We start from the raw sequence: 22,976 nt of genomic DNA, 5'->3' as shown, positions 1-22,976 counted from the left end.
AACACTGGGGACCCTGGGTGCTGAGGGGGGGGGGCGTGTTTGAGCCTGGGATAGCCTCCAATGACAGGAGCTCCTGGGCCTGGGGCCTACCAGCATCCTCCTCCTCCCTCTGGGGGTCAGTGTCAGGCTTGGTCAGGACAAGGTCAATTGGGTGGACAGCTTGCTGTGCCACTAGGGAGCCCAACCCATGCTCACTTCTCAGCTGTGACGTCAACGGTGTCAGCTGGAACGGCACCCTCTTCCACACATTCTTGGACTTCTTTCTGTTCTATAAAACACACAATATAGATGAGTAAATGTAACTGGCAAACGATATAGGCATTTTCATTGACACTAATGTAATAAAGATAAATAACCTGCCACATACAATTTATGAAAGCAGTGAAAATATGGTACTCACCACTTGAGGTTTTTGAGGGCGGAAGGCAAATGAGCTCCTTGACAGCTACATGGGGAGACTTAGGCATGTGTTCAAAAAGGCAATTTGACAACAAAATCTGCATATCTGCCAAGTTTAATGCCTAAAAAGGTTGTGGTAAGCAAACAATACAATGTTCTAAAGTCTAGGGCTATAATATAAAAAAGATACAAAGTGACTGATATGACGAAAATTAAAGATAAAATCCACATCAAATACAATAAATCATGTGACCTATTTTAGGCGTGGCACTGAAGGATGTGTTGGGGATTGGGTATCCACATCAATAGGGAGCCAGAGCCGCATGATGCACTGGAGCAGCTGGCCAAATGATTGATCTGGGCTGTGCCGAGCTGAGCTGCAATAACATCCACAGACATTACACAGCATCAGCTCTACTACAATCAACATTACCCACCATGGAAAAGAATAGTCTACAAAAAAAAAATACTACTTTGGTATTCAACAAAGGGTGTAAGACAAAGTGAACAAGCCTTGCGTCTGACATTAGGCTTACCATCTGCTAGTGTAACTGTGACCAACCTTTACTCCCTTGTGTTGCTTGTCACTAGGACTATAGTCAACAGAGTTGAACCCTGGAAAGTGGAGATCTGCACTGCAAAGAAGAATGAGAGTTCTAATTGCTGCAGTGTAGACCCTTAATCGAATCGATTGTTTCAAACTTTTAAACATATTCAACTAAAATGTATGACTCATCATTTTGGGGGGTGTTTTCTGTTGCAGTATACTGGATGGCCAATGGCAATATACTTACTATATTGAATTGTATTAGGCTATAAATCTGTTCTGTTCTCTCTCACCTCTCCAACCTTGTGTTGTGCTCCCTCTGGTGGGCTTGTGACTGGCTGGAGGAAAGAGTTAGAGAGGCATCTGTGGCAAAATTCTCATCTTGTAGAGCAACCATCACTTTAGGGGTCTTTCGGCCTTCATTCCTCTATGATAAATTAACCACACTAAGGGTTAGAAACCTTTCCACTGATAACAGAAAGAACAGCACTCTCAATCAACTTTGACATAATGGCCCATATATGAACCTGCTCAATGCATTTTGTGGCACTGCTGTGTGTGTGTGTGTCTTTGAGAGCGAGGGATAGGGAGAAATTGAATACATGACTGACTACCCTCTACAGGGGAACTTCTGTATCTGATGTTCTGGACTTTATATGGTGTGGGATGCATTTGGCAATGTGCTGCTCCAACTCCCAGCAGCAAGGATGAGGACACATGGCCCAGAAACAGTGGGCCTCATCCAGACCCTCACTGGCAAGGCTGCCCATGGACTACACTTGAGAGAATGAGTGAGTGCAATCATTTAGTCCTGTACATGTGCTACACACTAGCTATTTCCAGTGTCCATGCTAGCATAACACATTAGCATTCCCAATACATTGGTTCAATCTAAGTAGTGTGCTATTATGTAAATCAGAAGAGAGCTGATTACTTTTTTGGCGAATCCCAATTCTCATTCATTGGAAGGAAACAACTTCAAAACATGCAGAGAAGCTTACAGTAGCTATCTAGGCCAGCCACTTCTACAGTAACTCTGCGGATATATATATTTTTTTTAGCAAAAACCATCCCAGTGCAACGCATACGTAGCTCATGGGAGGGCAAGCCAGACAAGTAAATGGAATAGGCTAAGAAAAATCAATGTAGCAGCTAGCTAAACAACTTTGTTTTTTGAAAGAACGCTAGCTACCCAAGAGCTACCTTTCAGAACTTGTGTTACCAAGCAACAGCGAGAGACTAGTTCTTCTCCACCTGCTGGTCAAAGTTGTTTTTACACCAACCCCCATCCTGTCTCGGAGGATGCCCTGGACAGCTCTCCATACTCATGACACTCATTTTGGGCATATTTCTTGATTATATGGTGTTATGTAAATGGCTATCAACACCAAATTCTGATCCAGTTTTTTTGTCAATGTGTTTTTAAATGTTTTAATTGCAAGTATCAGTATTCAATTTAGCAAGTTGTTGGTTTGATTCTGGATGTCGTCACCAAAATGATCCAGAAATCGCACTAGTGCAATATCTTAACGAAATACAAGAAAAGGTCAAGTTGGAAAGGAAACAGATGTCCACGTATTCTATGCATTTTATGAATGAATATCAGTTAGCAAAAATTTGTAAAAGTTAGAAGTTCTTGAAGAAGCAAGCTCTCTTATCATTAGCACATAATACATGACCGCCTTGAAACCCTTGAAAACAAACATACAATCATACATGACAGGGGGAAAAAAAATCTAAATAATCAGCTAGAGAACAAAATTATGTTAATTTAAGGCCTAATGAAGTCAACAAATTACAGGACTAAACAGATAGAGATCATTGATTTTGATTGACTGGGGGGGGGTTGTTCTGGTGGAAACCACCTTTAATCCATTCTTAATTGAGTAAAGGTGGTTTCCAGGCAGCAACAGTCAGGTCCAACCAAAAGATCTCAACACAGCACAGGTCTCTAACCACAGTGTTCAGAGCAGTCAGACAGGACGTCCTTCTCACTCACTTGAGTTGCCTTATCTGAGACAGAGACTGAGTTCACCACATGTCTCTTCCATGTAGCCCCTTTTAGGACAGTGGAAATGATATCTCTAGAGGGCCAGTCCCTCCATCTGGACTTTAGGACTCATAAGACTTTCATCACTTCAGCTGTTGCTCATCCCAGCCAGTCAAGATCATCATCTTCATCCTCTTCGTCGCCAAACAGAGGGGCTGGGGGAGGTTGCCCCTTCAAGCTCTGAGAAAACATGGGAAAAGTATATAAAATGTGAGTTGTGTTCAGTAATTCTCTGCTGACCACAAAACACTGTTCAGAAATGAAGTAATTCAGAACAAGTTCCTGTCATAGACTTTCAACAGTAAAGAATGGCACTGAATTCGATCCCGAAACCATCTTTGTGTTACCTGATGTACTATTCACAGAGTAAGCCACGAAACAGATAAACATAGGCTTCAATGACAAACAAGGGGAACAGAAGCAGTGTGTAGACATCTGAGAGAACTGGTGTGGCCCTACAGATCCTTTCTCACCAGCTCATCATCATCCTCCTCAGTGGGTGGGGGTTTGGTTGGGGCTGTGCTCAGGAAAAATGTCTCCTTCCCATTTTCCTCTCCTACTCCCTCAGTCAGACTGAGAGAATAGTAAAACACACGAGTGAGAATGGACGGGGGGGGAGAAATAGATAGATGCAGGAATTCATGCATATTAGCAAGGGACAACAGGCTTATTATGAACATAGATAAGGCTCAGTAAAATTAAACTTGGTTGAGTGTTAGTTCACTGGTCTCTCTATATGACTCACCTTGTTACTTTCCCAGGACTATCATAAAGAGGGCTTGGTGGAGGTGGAAGCTGTGTTTGAGGACCTGTGGCTTTGGAGCTAGTTCTTTTCAGTTCACCCAGGGGACCCTCAATAGTCACACTCACTTTCTTCACCTCCGGGCTACTTACATCACCTTCGGACTGAGTTTTCTGTCCTATCTCAGAGGGCAGACTCTCCTCAGGGTTTATGCAAGTGGGTTCAGAAGGCTCGGTGGTGATCTCTCCCTGTGGTTGGGGAGATGGTGGTCGTGGCTGGGTTGAGAGTGGTTTGTGCTCTGGATCTGTGTCGATGTCTGCCTCTGGCTCCACCCGAGTTGGTTTCTTCGTCTCTGGTACTGCCTCAAGGCGAGCCCTCTCCTGCACATCTCTGGGGTCTCCCTCCCTCTGCACAGAGGACTCACTAAGCTGCTCAGGATCTGTCCTCTGCTCCTCCTCTTCTTCTTCCTTCCCATTCACATGAGCATCCTGTGCTGGTCTCTCCTCTCTACGCCTCACGTCACTGTCCTCCACCTCTTCTTCTTCTTCCCTCAGATGTGATGAACTTCTCTCAGTACCGTTGAGCAGTTGCAAGGTAACACTCTGTAAAGGGACAAAGACCAACATTAATTCACCCACATCCTTTTCCGTCCATCTTCATTGTGAATAACACGTTATTGAGATAACAGTTTTGGTCATTGTCCTGAAGAGATACTGTACCTTTATGGTGTTGACGATTACTCCGAGCACAGTGCTGCCTGTGTAAGTCTCATGTAGGTCAAACTCCCCCCTCAGAGAGTGAAACACTCCATTCATTACACGCTTCACCTGCCAGGAAAACATGGCCAGGGTCAAAACATGAAATACAGTTTGATTTATTTATTTTTGTGTCGTACACCAATTAGTGCGCAGCCCGTATGGCCATATAAAACACTTTCTTTAAGTATGTGTGAACAAAACACACATATATTTTTTAATGCATAACAAAGTACAGCTTTCGTCTTGTCACATTATACACTTCTTCTCCCGAAGGCTATGAAAATAAAATTGGGCCATGTCAAACTCCCTTTCTGAAAAAGAATACTAGCCTGTGTTCATCATGTAGCCAGAAAACTTCAAGGTGAGCATTTATTAAAATGTATTTTAGACCTTTAAGTTCAGACTGACATATGGTTCAGGACTTTAGTTCTATTTTATAAAAATGTATGTTCTAAGTTTTGGTTTAAACCAAATATCTACTGCCCATTTTTCCAGGTAAGAAAGACACAGCTGTCTGAAAGAAAACATGGCTCTGTGTCCCTCTCACCTCCCCTGCAGTGTCCTGTCCTGCACTGTCCGCGTCGCCCCCTTGCTCTGCCAGCCTCCTTTCCAGCTCAGCCACTCGCCCCTCCAGCTTCTGTCTCACAGCTGACCACTGCTCCTCCAGGCCTGAATACTGAGAGAGCGAGAGAAAGAGGGCTTCATAACATTATGGCGAGAGTTAGCTGCTAATGCGATTACTAACACATAACCAGATCAATACCTTTTCTTGTAGGACCTGCTGCTCCTCGTCCTGTCCCTGCTGCTGTAACAAGCACTGCTCCTCTGAGTCCCTGGACTGCTTCAGAGCTGAGAACTGTTAGAATGGAAGAGCCAGTTAGGGTTCCGCACCACTACTCCCACAGATTAAGCTGCAGAATAAGTCATTTCACAGCCTTGTACTTATGTTGTTCCATTGTTGTAGAACAACAGTAACAAATCCCCCTTAGCCACACATAAATCGATGTATGAACTCAGGCGTCCAAAGTGGCGTCGTGAGAGAGACAGTTTTGTGTACGGTATAATATGGGTTAGGCTGTTGACCTTTTCCTGTAGCTGGGTCAGTCTCTGCTCCAGTGTGTCTCTTTGCTCTGCCAGTTCGGCCATCTCACGCCCCTGCTGCTCCTTGGCCGAGGCCAACGCCTGCTCACACTTCCCCTTCCACTCCTCCTCCAGCTCTGCTTGCAGTTGGGCTAGCTGGAACACACACCACAAACACAAAAATACAGGACACGCAGTCAGGCACACACACAAAATTACTCTTCATAGACCAAAAAAATATCCAAAAGGAGATTTAGCTGTGTAAATATTTGTGTTATTATTTATCACTCCCTCCCGATAGAAGATACATATACACCAGTGTTTACGGTAGGATTTATTTCAGCAGCGGTGGTGAAGTTAGTTGGGGGGGGTGGGGGTGTTGTGATGGGGCTGAAAATAAAATAAGAAATCCCAGTTATAAAGCTAATTTCCTGCAATGCTACACATTTTGCCATGGGGCTGAGAGAAAATGTGTAGTTTTAAAATAATTGACCAGTGCAAATCTCTTTTAAAAAGTTAATATTCTGTTAGCTCAAACACCAAAACAATGCGGGTAGGAAAATTATTTCGCTCCTATTCTAAGTAATTACAGGTCATATTTCATAGGAATCTGGAAACACTGAACAATTACTTTAAAGCTAATTTCCTGCAATTCTACAGTTTGCCATGGTTTGTGCCGTGTTCTTACACTATCTTAGTGACTCAAACATTATAATGAAATCAATAAGGGCCCCATGCCATGACATTTTTGAAATTTTAGATTCTCCCTGTGTAAGAACATTTCCATCCAACCATTTCCTGTGGATGAATTACCTGAGGCATGAAAAAAAGTCATGACCGGGCTGATTGTAACATGAAACGCCGGTACAATTTTAGAAATGCTGACAATTTGTTGGTTCTACATGGCTGTAAAATGTATTATGCTAGAAATGGCGGTGGAAACGCCTTTATGCGCAAATATTGATATAATAACCATCAAATCAAAGTAAACTTGGGAGTCACATGATATGGTTTATGGTCCTCCCACTACGACCCAGAAAAGCCTGCAGTTTACTAGGCTACAGATGAAATAAGTTCTGATGAACTTCACAGGGTGGTGAACGTGCACGGTGATGAGCTTGATGCTCCTTTCCAATAAATATTGAGGGTCTTATTCTGGTGACATGATGATCGATGCTTAGCTTCCATTTGACAAATACAATTAATATTGCTCATATCCATAATAATCTCATAATGTAGGTAGCCTATGGTGAGCTGTTGGTTAGGCTAGAGTTTACGTGCCAAGACCAGAGTGGACCAGTTATATAACGCAACAGATTTTGTGACAAAATCCATCAGTAAAGTTGAAAATGTGATGGAAACCCATTAACTTCTATTTTTAATTCGGTGCATGGGAATTTAACGTCATCACACACAGCCTTTTATCCGCAAAAAAAAGTAATTTTGATGGAAACATCTCTAGTGGGAAAATGCAGATTTTAGAATAGTCGCATGAAAATCTGTCGCAAATTGGATAGAAACCTAGTTAAGGTCTAGTTTTTACTCTGGTGGCTGTTAGTTCTCAAAGATGATCTTATTAAAAAATATATAGGTCCATTATCTTTTCTACATACTTTATATCTGGTTTTAGTTGTTTAACTTTAAACTGAAAATGTTTTACCATCACCCAAAAAGAATAAATAATTAAATATATATATATATATTCATATTTTTGGGAGTGGCGGCCATGATTTAATAGTGGAGCCCGCCGCTGCCGATTAATTTAGGGGAAACACTGTACAGTACCTGTTCTGAGGCTGCCTGGCCAGTGCTGGTCCTGGCCTTGCGGAGCTGTGTCCTCAGAATTTCCATGTCCTGCTGGCTGCTTCTCCTCAGCTCCTCCATCTCCTCATCACACCGCTGCCTCTCTGCCTGCCACTTCCTCTTCCTGTCCGACACCATCTGAGAAGAAAAAGGATGATGATACCCTTAGACACTGATCTAACGTCAGTTTTAGGTCCTTCTCCAATTCTAATGGTTAAGGTTTAGGAGTGAAGAGAGCTGAACTGAGATCTGTACGCTGATCCTAGATCTCTGCCTCTGGGCAATTTGTACCATGGACGTCTGAGAGGAAGCCCACGCACACCGACGTAAGCATTGGTGCCCAAATCTGAAAGATAAACCAACAAGAACATTTACTGTGTGCCATACTCACTCGTTCCATACTTTCTTTGTCAGCCTTCAGGTCCTGCAGCTCCTCCTCCATGTTGTTCACCCGGAGATCCATCCCTTTGCGTTTCTGCTTCTCTGTGCGGTACTGAGCCTGGCCTCTCTCTGCCGTCTCCTTCAGCTCTACACACACACAAACCCCTTTAGTGACACTTCCTCCGTCCTACACCAAGATGAACACACCCTCAAAACCCTCTCAGTGACACCTCTCTAAATAAAACACATTGTGTAACAGTAGTACCTTCCAGTTGGGTCTCTAAGGAGGAGATGCGCGTGCAGTGTGTGTCGCTGTCCTGCAGGGCAGAGGTCAGTTTGTTCTGCAGCTCTGCAGCCCTCTGCTGGTGAGACGTGGCCTCCTGCTGCAGCTGGGACACCCGCGCTGTGCACGTGGCCAGCTCCTCTGTCAGACGTACCTGAGGGACAGAGACAAGCACTGTTAGTTACCAGTGTTGTCTGGCTACACAATACACAGCCCAGAAACAGGCTGGTGTCCCAATAACCTCAGATTTGCTTATTTTCCTCATCTTCTTTCCTTTATGATCACTAATCTGACTGGAAGCAAAGCAACATGGTGGGAACTGTCCGTGTCTAGCCCTTTTTCCAGTGGTCATGAACGAAAGGCGACGAGGAAAGGAGGCCATCTCACATTTTTGGGACACGGCCATAGACAGGGAGTTGACAGTGGTGGTGATTGGCTGGACATGAGTGAGAGACAGAATTAACATGGACTCGAACAGCATGACCCTGTGGGAAGAAGATGACTGATAATGAGGAAAGGGTTGAAGAAAAATGAAATGAAAGAAAAGCTAGCGAAAAGGGGGATGGGGAAGATGACAAGTGGAGGGAGGTAGAGAGTGAGCAAACAGGCTCACCTGGCCCAAGCCCAGGTCCTGAGGCAGAGCATGCTGGAAAGAGAGAACGGTCACTACTAAAGGTCCTGAGACTAACACCGCAGGAAAAAGAGCCAGGAGCAGTGGCTGGAGGTGAGATTCTGTTAGTCCCAAGACACACCAAAGTTCACGTAAACGCCACTGAAATCCCCACAGCCATGTTAGATGTCATGAGAAGAATTCCTAGAGCCATCGCTATGGGACTAAATAATTACACCTCATACTGCCACTGGCTGGGGGAGTATAAGTGAACGTTTGTTGATCCTTGCAGGGCGGGTGATTTACCTTATCCTGCTCGGCCTGCAGCGCCCGGGCCTGGTTGTGTTCACTTGAGGACTTTAGGGAGTCATTCCTCTGCTCCATCTGCAGGTTACTCTGCTCCATGTACCTGGACGACAACAACAGGGAAATTCAGCTTGAATGGAAACATGGCTGTGCCTGAAATGGCTCCCCAACTGCTGATTCTGCTCTGGCCAAATGTAGTGCAGTATAGGAATAGGATGCCACTTCAGATATGCCCAATATCCGTCTCCTACAGCAGGTCAACGTCCGTCTCCTACAGCAGGTCAATGTCCGTCTCCTACAGCAGGTCAATGTCCGTCTCCTACAGCAGGTCAATGTCCGTCTCCTACAGCAGGTCAATGTCCGTCTCCTACAGCAGGTCAATGTCCGTCTCCTACAGCAGGTCAATGTCCGTCTCCTACAGCAGGTCAATGTCCGTCTTACCTCTGGTTCTGGTTGATGAGCTCCCCGATCTTGCGGTTCTGCTCCTCTATACGTGAGCTCTTCTCGTACACGTCCTTCTTTAAAGATTCATTTTCCTATAAAGACAGTTACACATTTAATGATCAATAAATATATATTTAAAGAAATTGAAAGCTTAAAATCCCCCCACCCCCAGACTATACCTGAATGATTCTTTGGATGTTGTGCATAATCATGGCAGTTTCCATAGTGACACTAGGCACAGCCAATGAGTGGCCTCCTTGCCTCTGAAGGTCATCAACCTGTCAAAACATGAGGATCGATGAGAAGTGAAAAAGTGATGTCTGATAAAACCATAGAAATACCCTTCATATTACTGCTGACCTTTGAAGCCAACTGGTCCACTTTATCTGCCACTTTGCCAACTGCAAATCGGATCTCAGTGTTATGCTGCCGAGCTTCAGCCATAAGGAAGGAAGTGACCTCGCCAGTGCCTCCCATGTATGGTACTGCCTGGCTGGGGTACATCTGGCCCATTGGTTGAAGTTGAGAGGGAGACATAGAGGACTGTGGGTAGGCGTAAGGCTGTGAAAGAACATAACGGACTGATTTAAATGACACAACAGAGAATGAAGAGAGCTTCATTAGAAAGGGAGGTTAGCCTTAAAGTCAATACAAAATAGCATGGAAATTAGTTACATTTTTGACAGTTGAACGATGAAGCCGACATGGGTCATTCTCACCTGAAAGGCATGGGCGGAACCTGACATCACAGGCTGCGGAGCAGCAGTTGTCATAGCAACAGGCATCAAGGCAGAGGGCGATGCCCCGTGAGGGTGAGAAAGCACTTGAGAAAAAAATTCATATGTACAAACTGAGAAATGTCATCCAAAGGCAACCTCCAGGGCATCAACAAACAGACACCCTGAAAAAGGAAGTTTTACAGCAATACAAGACAGTGGTCTTAAAAAAAACATGGGAGTGATGACTCCAGCAGAGGTTGTGGGAGAGCTCACCTTGCACTGGAGCTTGGGGGGCAGTGGAGCTGTGTACAGGAGAGGGAGCAGGAGGACGCTCCTTCACTCTGGGGTCCTGGAGGAAGACAGAGATTCTCTCTCGAATACTTATCTCAGCTAATATACTGTAGGTACAGCTATATGAAAATAAACCCTTCATCTCACCTCCATTTCTGAGTCACTGGAGTCTGGCTGGGAGGAGGGCCCTGCCATGAAGGGCAACATGGGCTGGCCCATCTTGGCCATGCGAGAGATCAGCTTGGCTTTGGTGGCATCTGGATTCTGGAGCAATGGGAAGATGAAGGAATAGGTTATACTTCATCAGGTCAGCTGTGCCTAGGGCTGTTGCTGTGAACAGTATTACCGCCACACCAGCAGTCATGAGTCAAGACCGCAGTAAAATTCCACGTGACCGTTGAGTCACAGTCAGGGCTCTATTGTCCCTCCATCAGGTCACTAATGGTCTGGTACTGAGGGTTCTATTGTCCCACCATCAGGTCCTAATGGTCAGGTACTCAGGGCTCGATTGTCCCACCATCAGGTCCTAATGGCCTGGTACTCAGGGCTCTATTGTTCCTCTAACCACTCTGACGTCAATGCAAATACAATCAAAAATCACATCAAACACTCATCAAAACAGTATTGTGATTTTAAAACTCACCTCACTGTGATTGATCAATTTGAAGAAAAAAGTTCAACAGCAGGTTGAAACAGTAAAACATGTTTGTTGTGGATATTGTTTCAAAGTCTAACAATGAAATGGACAGCACTTTCTAAGGTGATGATTAATTCAAAACACCCATATGCATATTACAGTTTATGCATACGAGTCCAAGCCCCCCCCAAGAAACTGAATTAAAATAATGATTTTGCTGTAATATAATACAATACATAGACTACCACATATTACGCATGGCAGAAAACATCAAACAAAACTAATTTAAATGTCTTTGATACATACTGTAATTGGTAGCCTATATTCCAAAATTAAACAAATTCAAGTAATCGTTTTTGGAGTGTGAACTGTATCATTATGCATACTGGATGGACTGGTTACCTTATGCTACTCTCCAAAATGTCTATCTGTGATTCTGGGAGAGAATGTATGGCCCTAGGCGATGCTGTTGGTTCACTGATTGTGCAGGGTGGCTTACAGTTCAAATACAAATGCACTCATTGTAGGTTATTTGAATAGCTTAGTAATAGGATAATTAATTGAGGGAACCCTTTAGGTATAACTAAACCTAGGAGATATAAATAAAATACTAATCTCTATATACATACAAACACAGTACCAGTCAAAAGTATTTTTACTATTTTCTACATTGTAGAATAATAGTGAAGACATCAAAACTATGAAATAACACATGGAATCATGAAGTAACCAAAAAATAAAAAGTGTTAAATAATTAAAATATATTTTATATTTGAGATTCTTCAAAGTAGCCACCCTTTGCCTTGATGACTGCTTTGCACACTCTTAGCATTCCCTCAACCAGCTTCATGAGGTAGTCACCTGGAATGCATTTCAATTAACAGCTGTGCCTTGTCAGAAGTTCATTTGTGGAATTTCTTTCCTTCTTAATGCGTTTGATCCAAGCAGTTGTGTTGTGACAAGGTAGGGGTGGTATACAGAAGAGGGCCCTATTTGGTAAAAGACCAAGTCCATATTATGTCAAGAACAGTTTAAATAAGCAAAGAGAAACCACAGTCCATCATTACTTTAAGACATGAAGGTCAGTCAATCCGGAAAGTGCAGTCGCAAAAACCATCAAGAGCTATGATGAAACTGGCTCTCATGAGGACCGCCACAGGAAAGGAAGACCCAGAGTTACCTCTGCTGCAGAGGATAAGTTCATTAGAGTTACCAGCCTCAGAAATTGCAGCCAAAATAAATGCTTCACAGAGTTCAAGTAACAGACACATCTCAACATGAGCTGTTCTGAGGAGACTGCGTGAATCAGACCTTCATGGTAAAATTGCGGCAAAGAAACCACTACTGAAGGACACCAATAAGAAGAGACTTGCTTGGGCCAAGAAACACAAGCAATGGACATTAGACAGGTGGAAATCTGTCCTTTGGTCTGATGAGTCCAAATTTGAGATTCAACTGGAGATGCTAAACGTGTTTATGTTCATTAACAGTCAATAACCGTGAGACCGGCAGTCTTTTGCATGACAATAACCATCTGACAAAATATTATGATCGCCACAGCCCTAGCTGTGCCTGTTTTATATAAAAGTCTAATGTGACTCAGATGAGAAAGAGAGAAAGCACTCACTGTCAACTGTTCACTGATGGAATTCGACTTTGCCCAAAGTGGTGGTTCCCTGAAAAAGAGATGGCGAAAACAATGGAAAGAGGAACAAAGACAAGAAAGAGCTGGTTGTGAGTATGTTCAGATAAACCCATGCTTTTACCCTGGTCTCCCGGGGCTTGTAGCACGGGGCAGAGTTGGCCCTGCCGGGAGGTCCAGACCCGGGTTCTCCACACTGGGGGCAGGTGAAGAGGCAGCAGAGTCCCGAGACCCAGCACTGGCACGGTCAGACCCACTGTCTTTCGCCAACTTCACCTGGGGACACAACAGAAGGACATGATGAGACAAAGACACTCATTAAATATTACATTTTGGCTTAGAGTTACAGGAGAGTCCCATTTGCGAGATGCTGGAGGTCCTACCCGTCGTAGCTCTGCCTCAAAGATGAGTGTGCTGTCTGCTGGGATGCGGTTGGCCACTCCCTGGGAGCCATAGCCCAGACTGGGGGGGATCACCATGAGACGCCGGCCTGACTTCCTCATACCCACCATGCCCTCCTCCCAGCCCTAGCAATCAGAGAGGACAGAGGAAGCTGTGCATTCCCCATGCAAGTCTGGTATGGAATGCCCCTACTATTCTTCTTTAGAACAGAGGTGGTAGCTGTGCCTATACGACCCACATTATTCACCCATTGTACATCAATGAATCACCTTAATCACTTTTCCAGCGCCAAGTTTCAGTCGTAGCAGCTTGTCTTTGTTCAGGTTGGAGTCAAACACCTGAAACAAAAGTTGAACATTACAAGAACACTGCTGTACCACTAGCTCCCAGGGCAAAGAGGACACACAGCAATGTGCGAAGCACTAATCTCAAATGGCACAACACACACAGCCATATCTTACCTGACCGACGGCATGGTTCTGCAGGAGCCAGCCTGTGTATGTCACCTCCAGGGAGTCTCCATTCTCAACTCCCTGCCCCTCCCCTAGTGTCAGGTCCTGCACCACCACCATATCTAAGGAGGGGGCGCTGTTCACTTTTGCCAAACACACCTAAATTAAAGAAACAGCCAATTTAAATCACTTTTATACCACTGTTAAAAGAAATTCTGCACAAAGCAATTAAACATGACCTAAGCTTAGCTGTCCATCACCTCTTTACAAAAGTCTACAGCAGCTTTCTCTGTGTCAAACATCAGGGACCAGTTCTGGCGTTGGTCATCATAAAAAGTGCAGTAGTTGTTGGGCTGAACCTGCAGGAGACAACGGGAGAGAGTGAGATTCTTTTGGAGAAGCTTACTGGCTCTCTTTTCACTTGCTCAGCTTCCTCTGACAACAACAACAAAAAACTCACCGTAAAGATGAAGCCAACATGAATCTTGGCCGCAGTCACTTGTTTCTGCTGACTGATGTAAAGCAAGAGTTTGTACTACGAGAAAACAGACAGGGAACTTTTAGATCAATGGCAGCAAACTTGCATGACGACAAGCATTTTCAAAGCGATAGAATTCTCATGAAAATGGACAGTTTCCAATAAAAGCACAACTCTGGTCTCACCTCTTTTGTTGTTTGGTTACCCAGGACTGCAGCTCCCAGCTTTCCTTGTTTCTGATAATGTCCGTTAAGACTAAAAAGAAAGATGCACCGTCAGTTATGGATTAAGTCAAAACCAATGAATGGGTCTAATGATGTCACAGGATCCACGGGGTGGTATTTCTAGTCATTTGTACAGTTTAAAGATACTCACTATTTGAAAGCATGGATAGCTGTAGCCAATAGTACTGCAGGAGCACCGGGAGGGACAGCAGGTTTCTGGGCAGGAGGACCTGGAAATGAAAACATGTGGTAAACACTTCTCAGGTTCACCTGAGCATATTAATCAAACTTTGGTCACATTTCCTTGCATCGGTTAAGCTATGTTTTTACCTGGATTTGAGGTCTTCCTGGGCTGTTTAGGGGCTGTATATTGAAAAGATTCATTCCCCTGACTTGCTGCTTGGTCCAGTCCAAAAAGTGATGCCAGCTTTGCGCTGAAATAACACAGAGGAAGTGATATTTAGGTTATTTCTGTAAGCCTATTACCTGCGATCGGCCTATTGGTGTAATGAGATAGGAGGTAGGCCTAGTAGGCCTCCCTCCTAAGTTCACAAATATTTTATCAAAGATATCAATAGACCATGGTATGTTCCATAAAGACAAAAACATCTCATTGAATGAAAAGCTAAAAGTCTTGTGTTATTTTCAGCAGCTGTCCTGTTTCATGGTTAATCATTTCCTGGCTCACTGTTCCTGATTTCACCAAACACAACAAAAAAAAAAGTTAGTGAAAAAAGTTTATGTATATTGAGCAGAGAGAACAAAAGTCCCATGCCCAGTTGACACAGCTACCACACACTGTATATCAAGACCCATGCCCAAACAATAGAGAAAAGCTGCTCTTATGAGCCCTTTCGTCTGACAGACTGAGGATATCTGAATCCCAATACAACTGCCTCCAACAAGTCAGCATTCTGTAGTTAACATGAACAAGTCATTGCGGTGTTAGGTCAAGTAGCCAACTTCCACATTTAACAGGTCGTTGAATGCAAGATGACGAAAACACAATACCATTAGTGTAGGTCATTTTATCACAGCAGCTCTTACTACGACGACACACTAGAATAGCCTATATCATCATGTATTGCAAAATCTCTAACAATATCACGTTGCCATAAATGAAGGGTAAATAGAATGATCACAAGAACATTTTCCCAGTGGCTACTAGAACCAGGCAATCACAAATTAAAATAATAAAAACGCCCCATAAACTTCCTCAACTGCTACAGACAGTCCACCAGTGGCAAATTAGTCTTATGCTGTCATCAAGATAAAACATCAGGTTTTCCTTTAACTCTTCCCACCAGAGCAGGACAATACTGACCCTTGGATCTCCCTCCACAGGTAGTCATTATTACTAAGAGCAGAAGACATGGTGGACACCTTGAAGCCTGTCTGTTGCTTACGACTGGTGGTGAAGAGTAGGCTCTTTAGCCTACATGTGTAAGGCAGGCATGGGCCACCAAACACACTGCGTTTCAGTGTTCCCACCCTCAGTGATGCCCTCCACTCCTTTCCTCAATGTCTTGCTCCCCAATGCAGTCACACATCCATGGCAGATTTGACACCAATATCACTGGAAGAGCTGTGGAGCTCCGGCTCAGTCTGCAGTCCAGAGTGTGCTGAGCTGAAGGAGCAGGCAGCCCTCGCCCTACTGGCCCTAACTAGCAGCATGTGAGAGGAATTAGGAGCCACAATGCTCGCCTCCCCCCCTCCTTCTGGCCCAGACAAGCTTCATTCCACCAAATCATATTAGCTGAGGGAACTATTGCCCTACTAGCCAGGAAATGTTAGAGAGCAAAACACATAGGCCGTAGTTGGCAGTTAGTCTGCATTGTACAAGTGATTTATAGTTATCTATTTCAGAGCAGACATTACATTTACATTTTAGTCATTTAGCAGATGCTCTTATCCAGAGCGAGTTACAGTAGTGAACGCATACATTTCATTTCATACATTCCGATTAATCCAGCAACTAAAAACTGGACTCGCAGGGGGGGGAAATCACAAACGACCCAAAGCATAGGATCTAGCAACTGAATGAGTTGCATGAGGCACCTCCTACTGTACCTTCAAATCCCGTGCAGTACTGTGTCTCTGGGTAAGAGGTGGAGGACAAAGACTGTCTCACAAGGCTCTGACTGAGGATGCGCGAGGAGTCAGGTCACCCTTCCCATCGATTATTATTTTGCAAGGCATAGATGCGGTAGAGGGTCAATCGAACTGGACCAAAACAATGGAATTGACATGAAAACACATGGGGGAAAGATCCTGAGACTCCTCATTGCCCCCCCATTAAAATGAACCTACATCAAGGCCATTGTTTGTGTATTTCACACTAATTTGAGGTGAAAATCTGAGCATAACGCTTGCCTGGATGTCAATCCAAACATGTTCATGTCATGGTTACCAATCAACTGCATTAAAGTTAACGAATTTGACAACCACCACCGATTAATGAAGGCTAGTTATGAAGCTTATATGAACCAGAGGTAGCATTTAGCAGTCACTGAAAAGAGACAACTTCTACATGTTATGCAGCGAAAACGGCCAAATATATCAAAATCGGACTTAAGTAACAACATTATGGGCCTCTTACAATACTTCAATCATGACGAAACCACGGGGGAAACAGAGGTTTGACTTAGATTGTTGACAACATGTAATCTGGATTTCGTCTCCAATGTTTATTGAAAACAAAAATATATTTGCACAATGACCACTTGTTGTCTCTCAAATACATCATTATAGTTGTTGGTTCGTTAGCTAGAGAATATTTGGCCATATTAACATTGACAGGAAATCAGTCAAAACAAGACATGGTATCAATGACAATGAAACAAAGCTGAAACGAGAAACGATTCCCCCACATGGCAATTTCTTGTCATTCTTGCTAGAAATCTGTCCAGAAAAAGAAAGGAAACTTACTCACCCTCCAGTAGGTGACAGAAAATCTCCATCCTCGTCGTCAGGGGCAAACATTATGAATGGATTTGTAGCAGTTCTGTTTTTCTCAGATAGTATGATGTGTCTTGGGGTGAGAACTATAATACTTATTGAGAAATAACGCTATGACTGCCACCGCTCACTGAACTTGGATCGCTTCCTGTTCAGATCAGCTGACATACCACCTGATCCATGGTGCTGTAAATCTTTCTGCTCCGGGGTAAATTGAGGCACTCTTTAAATTCCATTTCCGGTTGACACACAGCGGTAGCTTTTCCTTTAGGTCTGACTGCAGGTCCAGGGTCAGTTTATCCAAAATTGCTTTATTTGGGCTTGTGCAGAGAGGAAGCGGCGAGGCGGTAATTGACTCCATTAAAGCGGTAATTGAAAACGGTAATTGCCCCATTGGGCTGATCTAGAGTTATTATATACCGGAAGCTCTGGCTTATCCTACCAAAAGCACCTGAATCAATCAAAAATGACTTTAGATAAGCCCAATGGGACAATTACCGTTGCAGTATACAATGATAACCACTAGAGTGAACTGTTACTCCAATTTAAACATCCCAGTATTTGCAGGTTACCCCCCAAAAGAACAAAACTGACATTATAGACCACTTATTACGAGGGACACTGTAATTAGGATACTTATTCCATTGAGCTACATTTGCATGTGTCAACAGGCTATTTTATTTGAGAACTATTACAAAAGGATGGGGATCAAATGTATTCTGTCCCTATAATAGCATTAGCAGGGTATATCAATATGGTCCGAGTTTAATCAGATGCTCTTATCTGACTTTTGGCGATGATTGAAATAAAAGACAGATGTGGGGGGAGGATGGATCAGCACCTCTCCAGTGGGGCCGTTCAGATAGTGGCTTTCATTAGGCCTACATTGACAAATGGTTTTCCTAAAAAAGAATCTGTCATCAGGTTGAAAATTGATCTCATTTATATTACATAAACATGACCACATGTCTTGCTATTAAGGATAATTAATTTTAATACCCATGTATTACTTCCTTGCCAACTTTATTACAAGCGATAATCTCACAATATTACTGGCCTATTCCTTGATAAAGGGGTTAGTGCAATATAATTTTGGGTCTGCCAAAACAGTACCGTAAATCCATGTGATTGATCATTTGGAATAATTTGATGTTTTATTTGTTTTTGCATAACAAGTTCATCCTACACAGAACATGAATGGTGTTATGAGTTCGATTGGTGTTGTTGCTCTTTTGAAATATTTTCAAAGAAGCATTTACGTAATTGTACAAAATGGTAGGGTTAGGCAACATCATTAATATCATGGAATTGAGTAAGTATAAGTACATGTCTCACTTTGATAGTAAGCAATGAATTCATATCCATGACCAAAAGTAAAGTAGCTAGGCTACATATCAGTAAATAAATTGAAGATTTGAGCCTGAGAAATGAATATTGTCTTTGCATAGCCGTTTGTTAGAATGATATGCCACTTGGCTATTGATTTTTATACTGGATAAAAATAGATGCACCTGTTGTGCACACTGATCAGCGAAACAAGAACATTACTAGTTCCTGTACATTTCTGAAGAGGTTTTGTTAACTCAGAAATCAATTTCAGCACACGTACTAAGAAAGTAGTCATTTGAGAGACATGATCTAATGGTAAGATGTTGCATTTGTCACGCTTAAGTTTTGTGCAAACCAAGTTGAACATGTTTATTAATGTACCTATTTCCTCTCTGTCGCGTCACCACTCCAAAAGGTAAATAAAACACATACACACAGTCATATTAAATATATACATCAATCTCATTTACTCTCTTACATTATTTACATGGGATCATTTTACAACAACAATAATCCTTTAGACTTTTGAGCATTTTAAGTATCCTCACGTATTAAAAATATAAAGTTCCATATTTTTACTCAATAATATGAGTCCAATTTGTGTTGTACTAGGCAGCAGCCTGTGATTTCCTGTTCCGTTTCGCGCGACGGGTGGGGGGAAAACTGATGAACTCAAAGTGTTTGATTCTATCCATGTTGGGGAAAGGTAGTGGGCCCTTGTGTAGCCTCTTGATGAAATGGACCTCTCTCTGGTTCTCCCTCGTCTTTGAGGCTTTGATGGGTCTCCCTTTCCTGGTGAAAGCCACATACCAACCCTCATACTTGGCATTCTGGAAGGCAGTGTAATTGTTCTCCAGAACAATCTCTGTGAAGATACAATCCCTGCTTCTTCCATTAAGCTGTTGAGAGGATGAGAGAGAGGAAAGACATCAGGTCAGAGTGCCACTACTAGAAGGCATATAGATCAAAACAACAACATCTGGATAGGTTAATTAAAGTATGTCCCTCTGAACTACATTGCTATCTATTGATTTTCAAGCTCCAAACAAAATGGAATACTTCAATGTTCTCCTGAAACACCGGAACAGACTAGTTTACAGTTATGACGTTTACTTGAGTTGTATCACCATCAAACAAATGCAAACAATGTGTACAAGACAAGCTCACATCCATTGTATCTACATTTTCAGACGGTTTCATAACAACTACAATGAAGATATCATATCAGTAGAGCCTCCTCCATTTCTAAACAATAAACTATGAACAGTGAATGTTAAATACATATCTAAACCACAATAACTATATTGTTGGATTTGTCCAAAGGACAGTTACTGCCAGAAAACTACAGCCTTCATCTGTACTTATTTATTCACTAGATGAAACCAGAACCTAGTCTTTCAACACCCCAAAAAGATGGAGCGATGAAACCCTTTACTTCTCATGGCAAGCAGACAACACTGAATACATATTTTCCATTTCCATGCAGGAAGTGGAGGGTTGACTTCCGACCAACCACCAAAGGGAATGAGGAGAGTTTATCCCATGCCTTGCAACTGTAGATCTGCTACAGTTGGAAATACACGTTGGTTGTCTCCCCATCACCGACCCTATCCAGGCTAATGAATAACATTACAAACAAGTGTCATTATAACACACTGTGAGCCAAATATGTCTGCCATATGACAGGGAGAAACACTGGTTAGTAAATACATCCCTTTTATTGCAGTTTCACTATTTCAAACTATTTTTCTATTTGTTGAAAGAAAACTTCACTTAAAGAATTTACAATCACAGTTACATAACAATGACCATATAACTATGAAACAAGCAAGCTGGAATTTGTTCAACTTTGAAAGTGATGTGGATTTGACATTATACCTTTCCAACTAGTTTCCCCTTCCCGTTCATACAGAGGTAACGTCCACTCTCTGCACCTTTGATCCGAACCCGACTGCCAAAGGTGTCCGTTTCTACAAAGAGACGTGCTACCACACACATATCCATATGAAAATACAACAATGGTGTGATAAATCCAGTATGTCAATTAACAATATTTTGTACACTCCTTATATCATATTACAATTCTTATATAGAAGTGGAATGAAAATACAAAACCTTACGAAGCTAGCAATAAGCTGACCTAATTGGCCTATAAACAACTGGCATGTATTGAAGAGAGATGATCTTAACAGCCTATGATGTGAGATATTATGGGTTTTGGGTTGAGACATTAACAAGCCATTGCTATGATTAATTAAGTGTTGTTATGCATGTTTGAAGACAAAAGTAATCAGGGTGGAATACACAAATACCAATTGCATTTGTTCTATTGGTCCATTGATTTACTCCCTCTGGTTAATTAGGGCTAACAACAGGAATGTGTATTGGACCTGGACAAAAGACTTGGCCTGATTCGCCAGACGAGATTTAGATATCCCGTAGGTAGGCTAAATTACCATACAGCCCTATACAGAGGGTGGAGGCAGAATTGGGTGGGCAAGTAAGCCTAGGCTACAGACCTCTTAGACAGACAGCACATTGCAAATGCAGTCCTCGTCAAAAACTATTAATAAGCCTTGCATGCATGCGTCCGACTGGTTGAAAACAGTGTCATGGTCCTCATGAGAAGTGAACAATTTACCGTAATTGTTGCCGTCCTCAGCAGTAGCAGTGACCCTCTTGCCCTGTATCTGGACGTGCTTCCCGCTGGTCCGGCTGTATAGTTGGTAAACCCTGACCTGTCGCCGGCTAAACTGGTCCGTCACTGCGCCCTGCTCCCTCACATACTGGTTAAAATTAGGAGACGGGTGATTCTCCCCCTTTTTATGTAAAGGGAAAAAATAATCACTTATAGGATTTTCTTCTAACCTCTAATTGAAATGTTTTCTAAAACAAGAGACCACTGCTTGACTCCAGAGCTTCACTGAATAACATAATCCCAAAAATACAAAATCTGGGTTTGTAAATTATTTGGTAAAAAAAAAACGTTATCAACTCTGGTAGGACAACATATGGCGTTGCATTAGGCCTATAATAAATGTATTCAGAGGCAAGAGGCCCACTTAAAAATAACAAGCAAATCAAGACATTTCAAATTTTACATTTATCATCAAATGCTTATTAATAATAATTTGTCTAAACTATCTGCACGGGACTTTGAAAGAGGGTTTACCTGAGCATGGCACCACAGCACGAAGAAATGAAAAGATCTGCGAAATGAAATCACAATAAATAAAACATCACCAACAATAACATGTTTTTCGATAAGGATGTTTCAAAAGGTAAATATTCTTACATGTAAATACAGCGCTGATTTATTCCATACATTCTCTTGTTATGTAATCCAATTGCAAATGTATTTCTTCACGGAGAGCAAGAGACCAACGGATCCAAAGTAATCCAACAGAGTCCCCTGGTTTCGGATATCCGCTTGACCTGTCCACTCTGTGTCCCTTGTTTGTTTAGGAGTTTTATTCCATTCACACACCAACTTTCAGATGTGAAACACCTTCTTCAACGTGTTTAGGAGAAACACATCATGGTACGCATATGAGGAAAATGGTAGGCCTATCTATACTCCAATTACAGCAGGTGTGTTGAAGTGTGAAGGTCTTCCTGAGAGTATCCAAAAAGTAAGCAACCAAAAGAGTCACCGAGATCCATCATACAAGTCCAGTGGAAAAACTATTAGGCCCTAACTATTGCCATTTGGATGTTTTTTCAAGAGAAAATATTGTTCCCCATACGTAGCGCAATGTAGCCTCAAGTAATTCCAGGTTTAAAAAGCCCTCTTACTCATAGCGCGTCTTGGCCTCTTGCTGCGCAGTGGTTAAATGTTGAAAGGCTGGTCCCTCCCATAAACTGGTTGTCGGAGGTTTTGGATTGTGGGTGGGCAGGGCACTGTGGCCTGTAAAGAAATAATAAAAAGGGGGCAAAAAGTTTTAATAGCACACGGGTAGGCCTACAGATGATAATGTAATTCACTTTGGGTATTAAGCACAATATTACGCAATCACGGCAAATTAACCAACATACCTTATGCATATCAGCATGTACTTTATCTGTTTTTATTTTTTTATTTTATGGAAATACACAACATTAAAAAAATACATCCTGTTTTTCATCTCTTGCGCTCGATCGCTCTCTCTCTCTCGCTCTCTTTCTCTCTCTCACCTCTCTTTCACGACGGATGTAAATGCGAGTTATCTACTACGTTATAATGCATTTAGATCCTAATTAATCGCTGTATTTAAAAGTGAGTAGCTTAATCTCACTAGAAGGGGTGGGGCAATGAGGTGTAAAATCCATTGCTTTCTCCATTCTCTCTCGTCGAGAGGTTTACGGCTAAAACAAATCATGTTAGCAATAGTCTAGTAGCCTAATCAACATCACTAACTGATGACTGACTGATGTGACCAGGATGCTTATTTCCCGCTTGTTA

General features: G+C 42.6%; 2 protein-coding genes across 5 annotated transcripts; both read right to left on the bottom strand.

Annotated features, from left to right (window-relative positions):
- Positions 1–496: 496 nt before the first annotated feature.
- Positions 497–17,408, bottom strand: LOC106579996 (FK506-binding protein 15). 3 transcript variants are annotated; one of them, XM_014160522.2, is made up of 28 exons: positions 17,177–17,407; positions 14,579–14,682; positions 14,400–14,478; positions 14,210–14,279; positions 14,007–14,081; positions 13,807–13,905; positions 13,556–13,705; positions 13,364–13,432; positions 13,076–13,219; positions 12,817–12,968; positions 12,678–12,726; positions 10,561–10,677; positions 10,396–10,471; positions 10,123–10,226; positions 9,764–9,964; positions 9,583–9,681; positions 9,401–9,495; positions 8,960–9,062; positions 8,026–8,197; positions 7,771–7,907; positions 7,362–7,517; positions 5,580–5,732; positions 5,260–5,352; positions 5,044–5,172; positions 4,458–4,565; positions 3,742–4,340; positions 3,470–3,569; positions 497–3,176 (listed from the first exon to the last, which is right to left on the bottom strand). In XM_014160522.2, exons 1-28 carry the CDS (start codon positions 17,206–17,208, stop codon positions 3,096–3,098), a joined length of 3,546 nt encoding a protein of 1,181 aa, XP_014015997.2. In that variant the 5' UTR covers positions 17,209–17,407; the 3' UTR covers positions 497–3,095. The 3 variants fall into 3 exon arrangements, with proteins under 3 accessions (XP_014015997.2, XP_014015996.2, XP_014015998.2); XM_014160521.2 differs by having other exon boundaries at positions 17,181–17,407; XM_014160523.2 differs by lacking the exon at positions 3,470–3,569 and having other exon boundaries at positions 17,181–17,408.
- A 1,437-nt stretch (positions 17,409–18,845) lies between these two features.
- Positions 18,846–22,581, bottom strand: LOC106580010 (fibroblast growth factor 17). Of its 2 annotated transcripts, none has more exons than XM_014160546.2 (5): positions 21,831–22,581; positions 21,708–21,744; positions 21,177–21,321; positions 20,414–20,520; positions 18,846–19,434 (listed from the first exon to the last, which is right to left on the bottom strand). In XM_014160546.2, the coding sequence occupies exons 1-5, from the start codon at positions 21,860–21,862 to the stop codon at positions 19,144–19,146; spliced, it is 612 nt and encodes a 203-aa protein (XP_014016021.1). In that variant the 5' UTR covers positions 21,863–22,581; the 3' UTR covers positions 18,846–19,143. The 2 variants fall into 2 exon arrangements, with proteins under 2 accessions (XP_014016021.1, XP_014016019.1); XM_014160544.2 differs by having other exon boundaries at positions 21,177–21,354; positions 21,831–22,562.
- Between the last annotated feature and the right edge of the window lie 395 nt (positions 22,582–22,976).

Source organism: Salmo salar, chromosome ssa20 (genome assembly GCF_905237065.1).
Source record: "Salmo salar chromosome ssa20, Ssal_v3.1, whole genome shotgun sequence".
NCBI lineage: Eukaryota > Metazoa > Chordata > Actinopteri > Salmoniformes > Salmonidae > Salmo > Salmo salar.
The sequence above is the reverse complement of the archived record's forward strand: the minus strand, read 5'-3'. Positions and strand labels throughout refer to the sequence as shown.

What these genes read in the sequence shown, in the direction of transcription:
- LOC106579996 (XM_014160521.2), bottom strand. Translation starts at nt 17,230, where the DNA reads ATGTTTGCCCCTGACGACGAGGATGGAGATTTTCTGTCACCTACTGGA. An exon ending in CTGTAGACTTTTGTAAAGAG is followed by an intron (nt 13,706 to 13,806) that starts GTGATGGACAGC and finishes TCTTTAATTTAG; the next exon opens with GTGTGTTTGGCAAAAGTGAA. An exon ending in AGAACCATGCCGTCGGTCAG is followed by an intron (nt 13,433 to 13,555) that starts GTAAGATATGGC and finishes CTTTTGTTTCAG; the next exon opens with GTGTTTGACTCCAACCTGAA.
- LOC106580010 (XM_014160544.2), bottom strand. Translation starts at nt 21,862, where the DNA reads ATGTATGGAATAAATCAGCGCTGTATTTACAT. An exon ending in TGCTGTGGTGCCATGCTCAG is followed by an intron (nt 21,355 to 21,707) that starts GTAAACCCTCTT and finishes TTACATAAAAAG; the next exon opens with GGGGAGAATCACCCGTCTCC. An exon ending in TGAGGACGGCAACAATTACG is followed by an intron (nt 20,521 to 21,176) that starts GTAAATTGTTCA and finishes TGTGTGTGGTAG; the next exon opens with CACGTCTCTTTGTAGAAACG.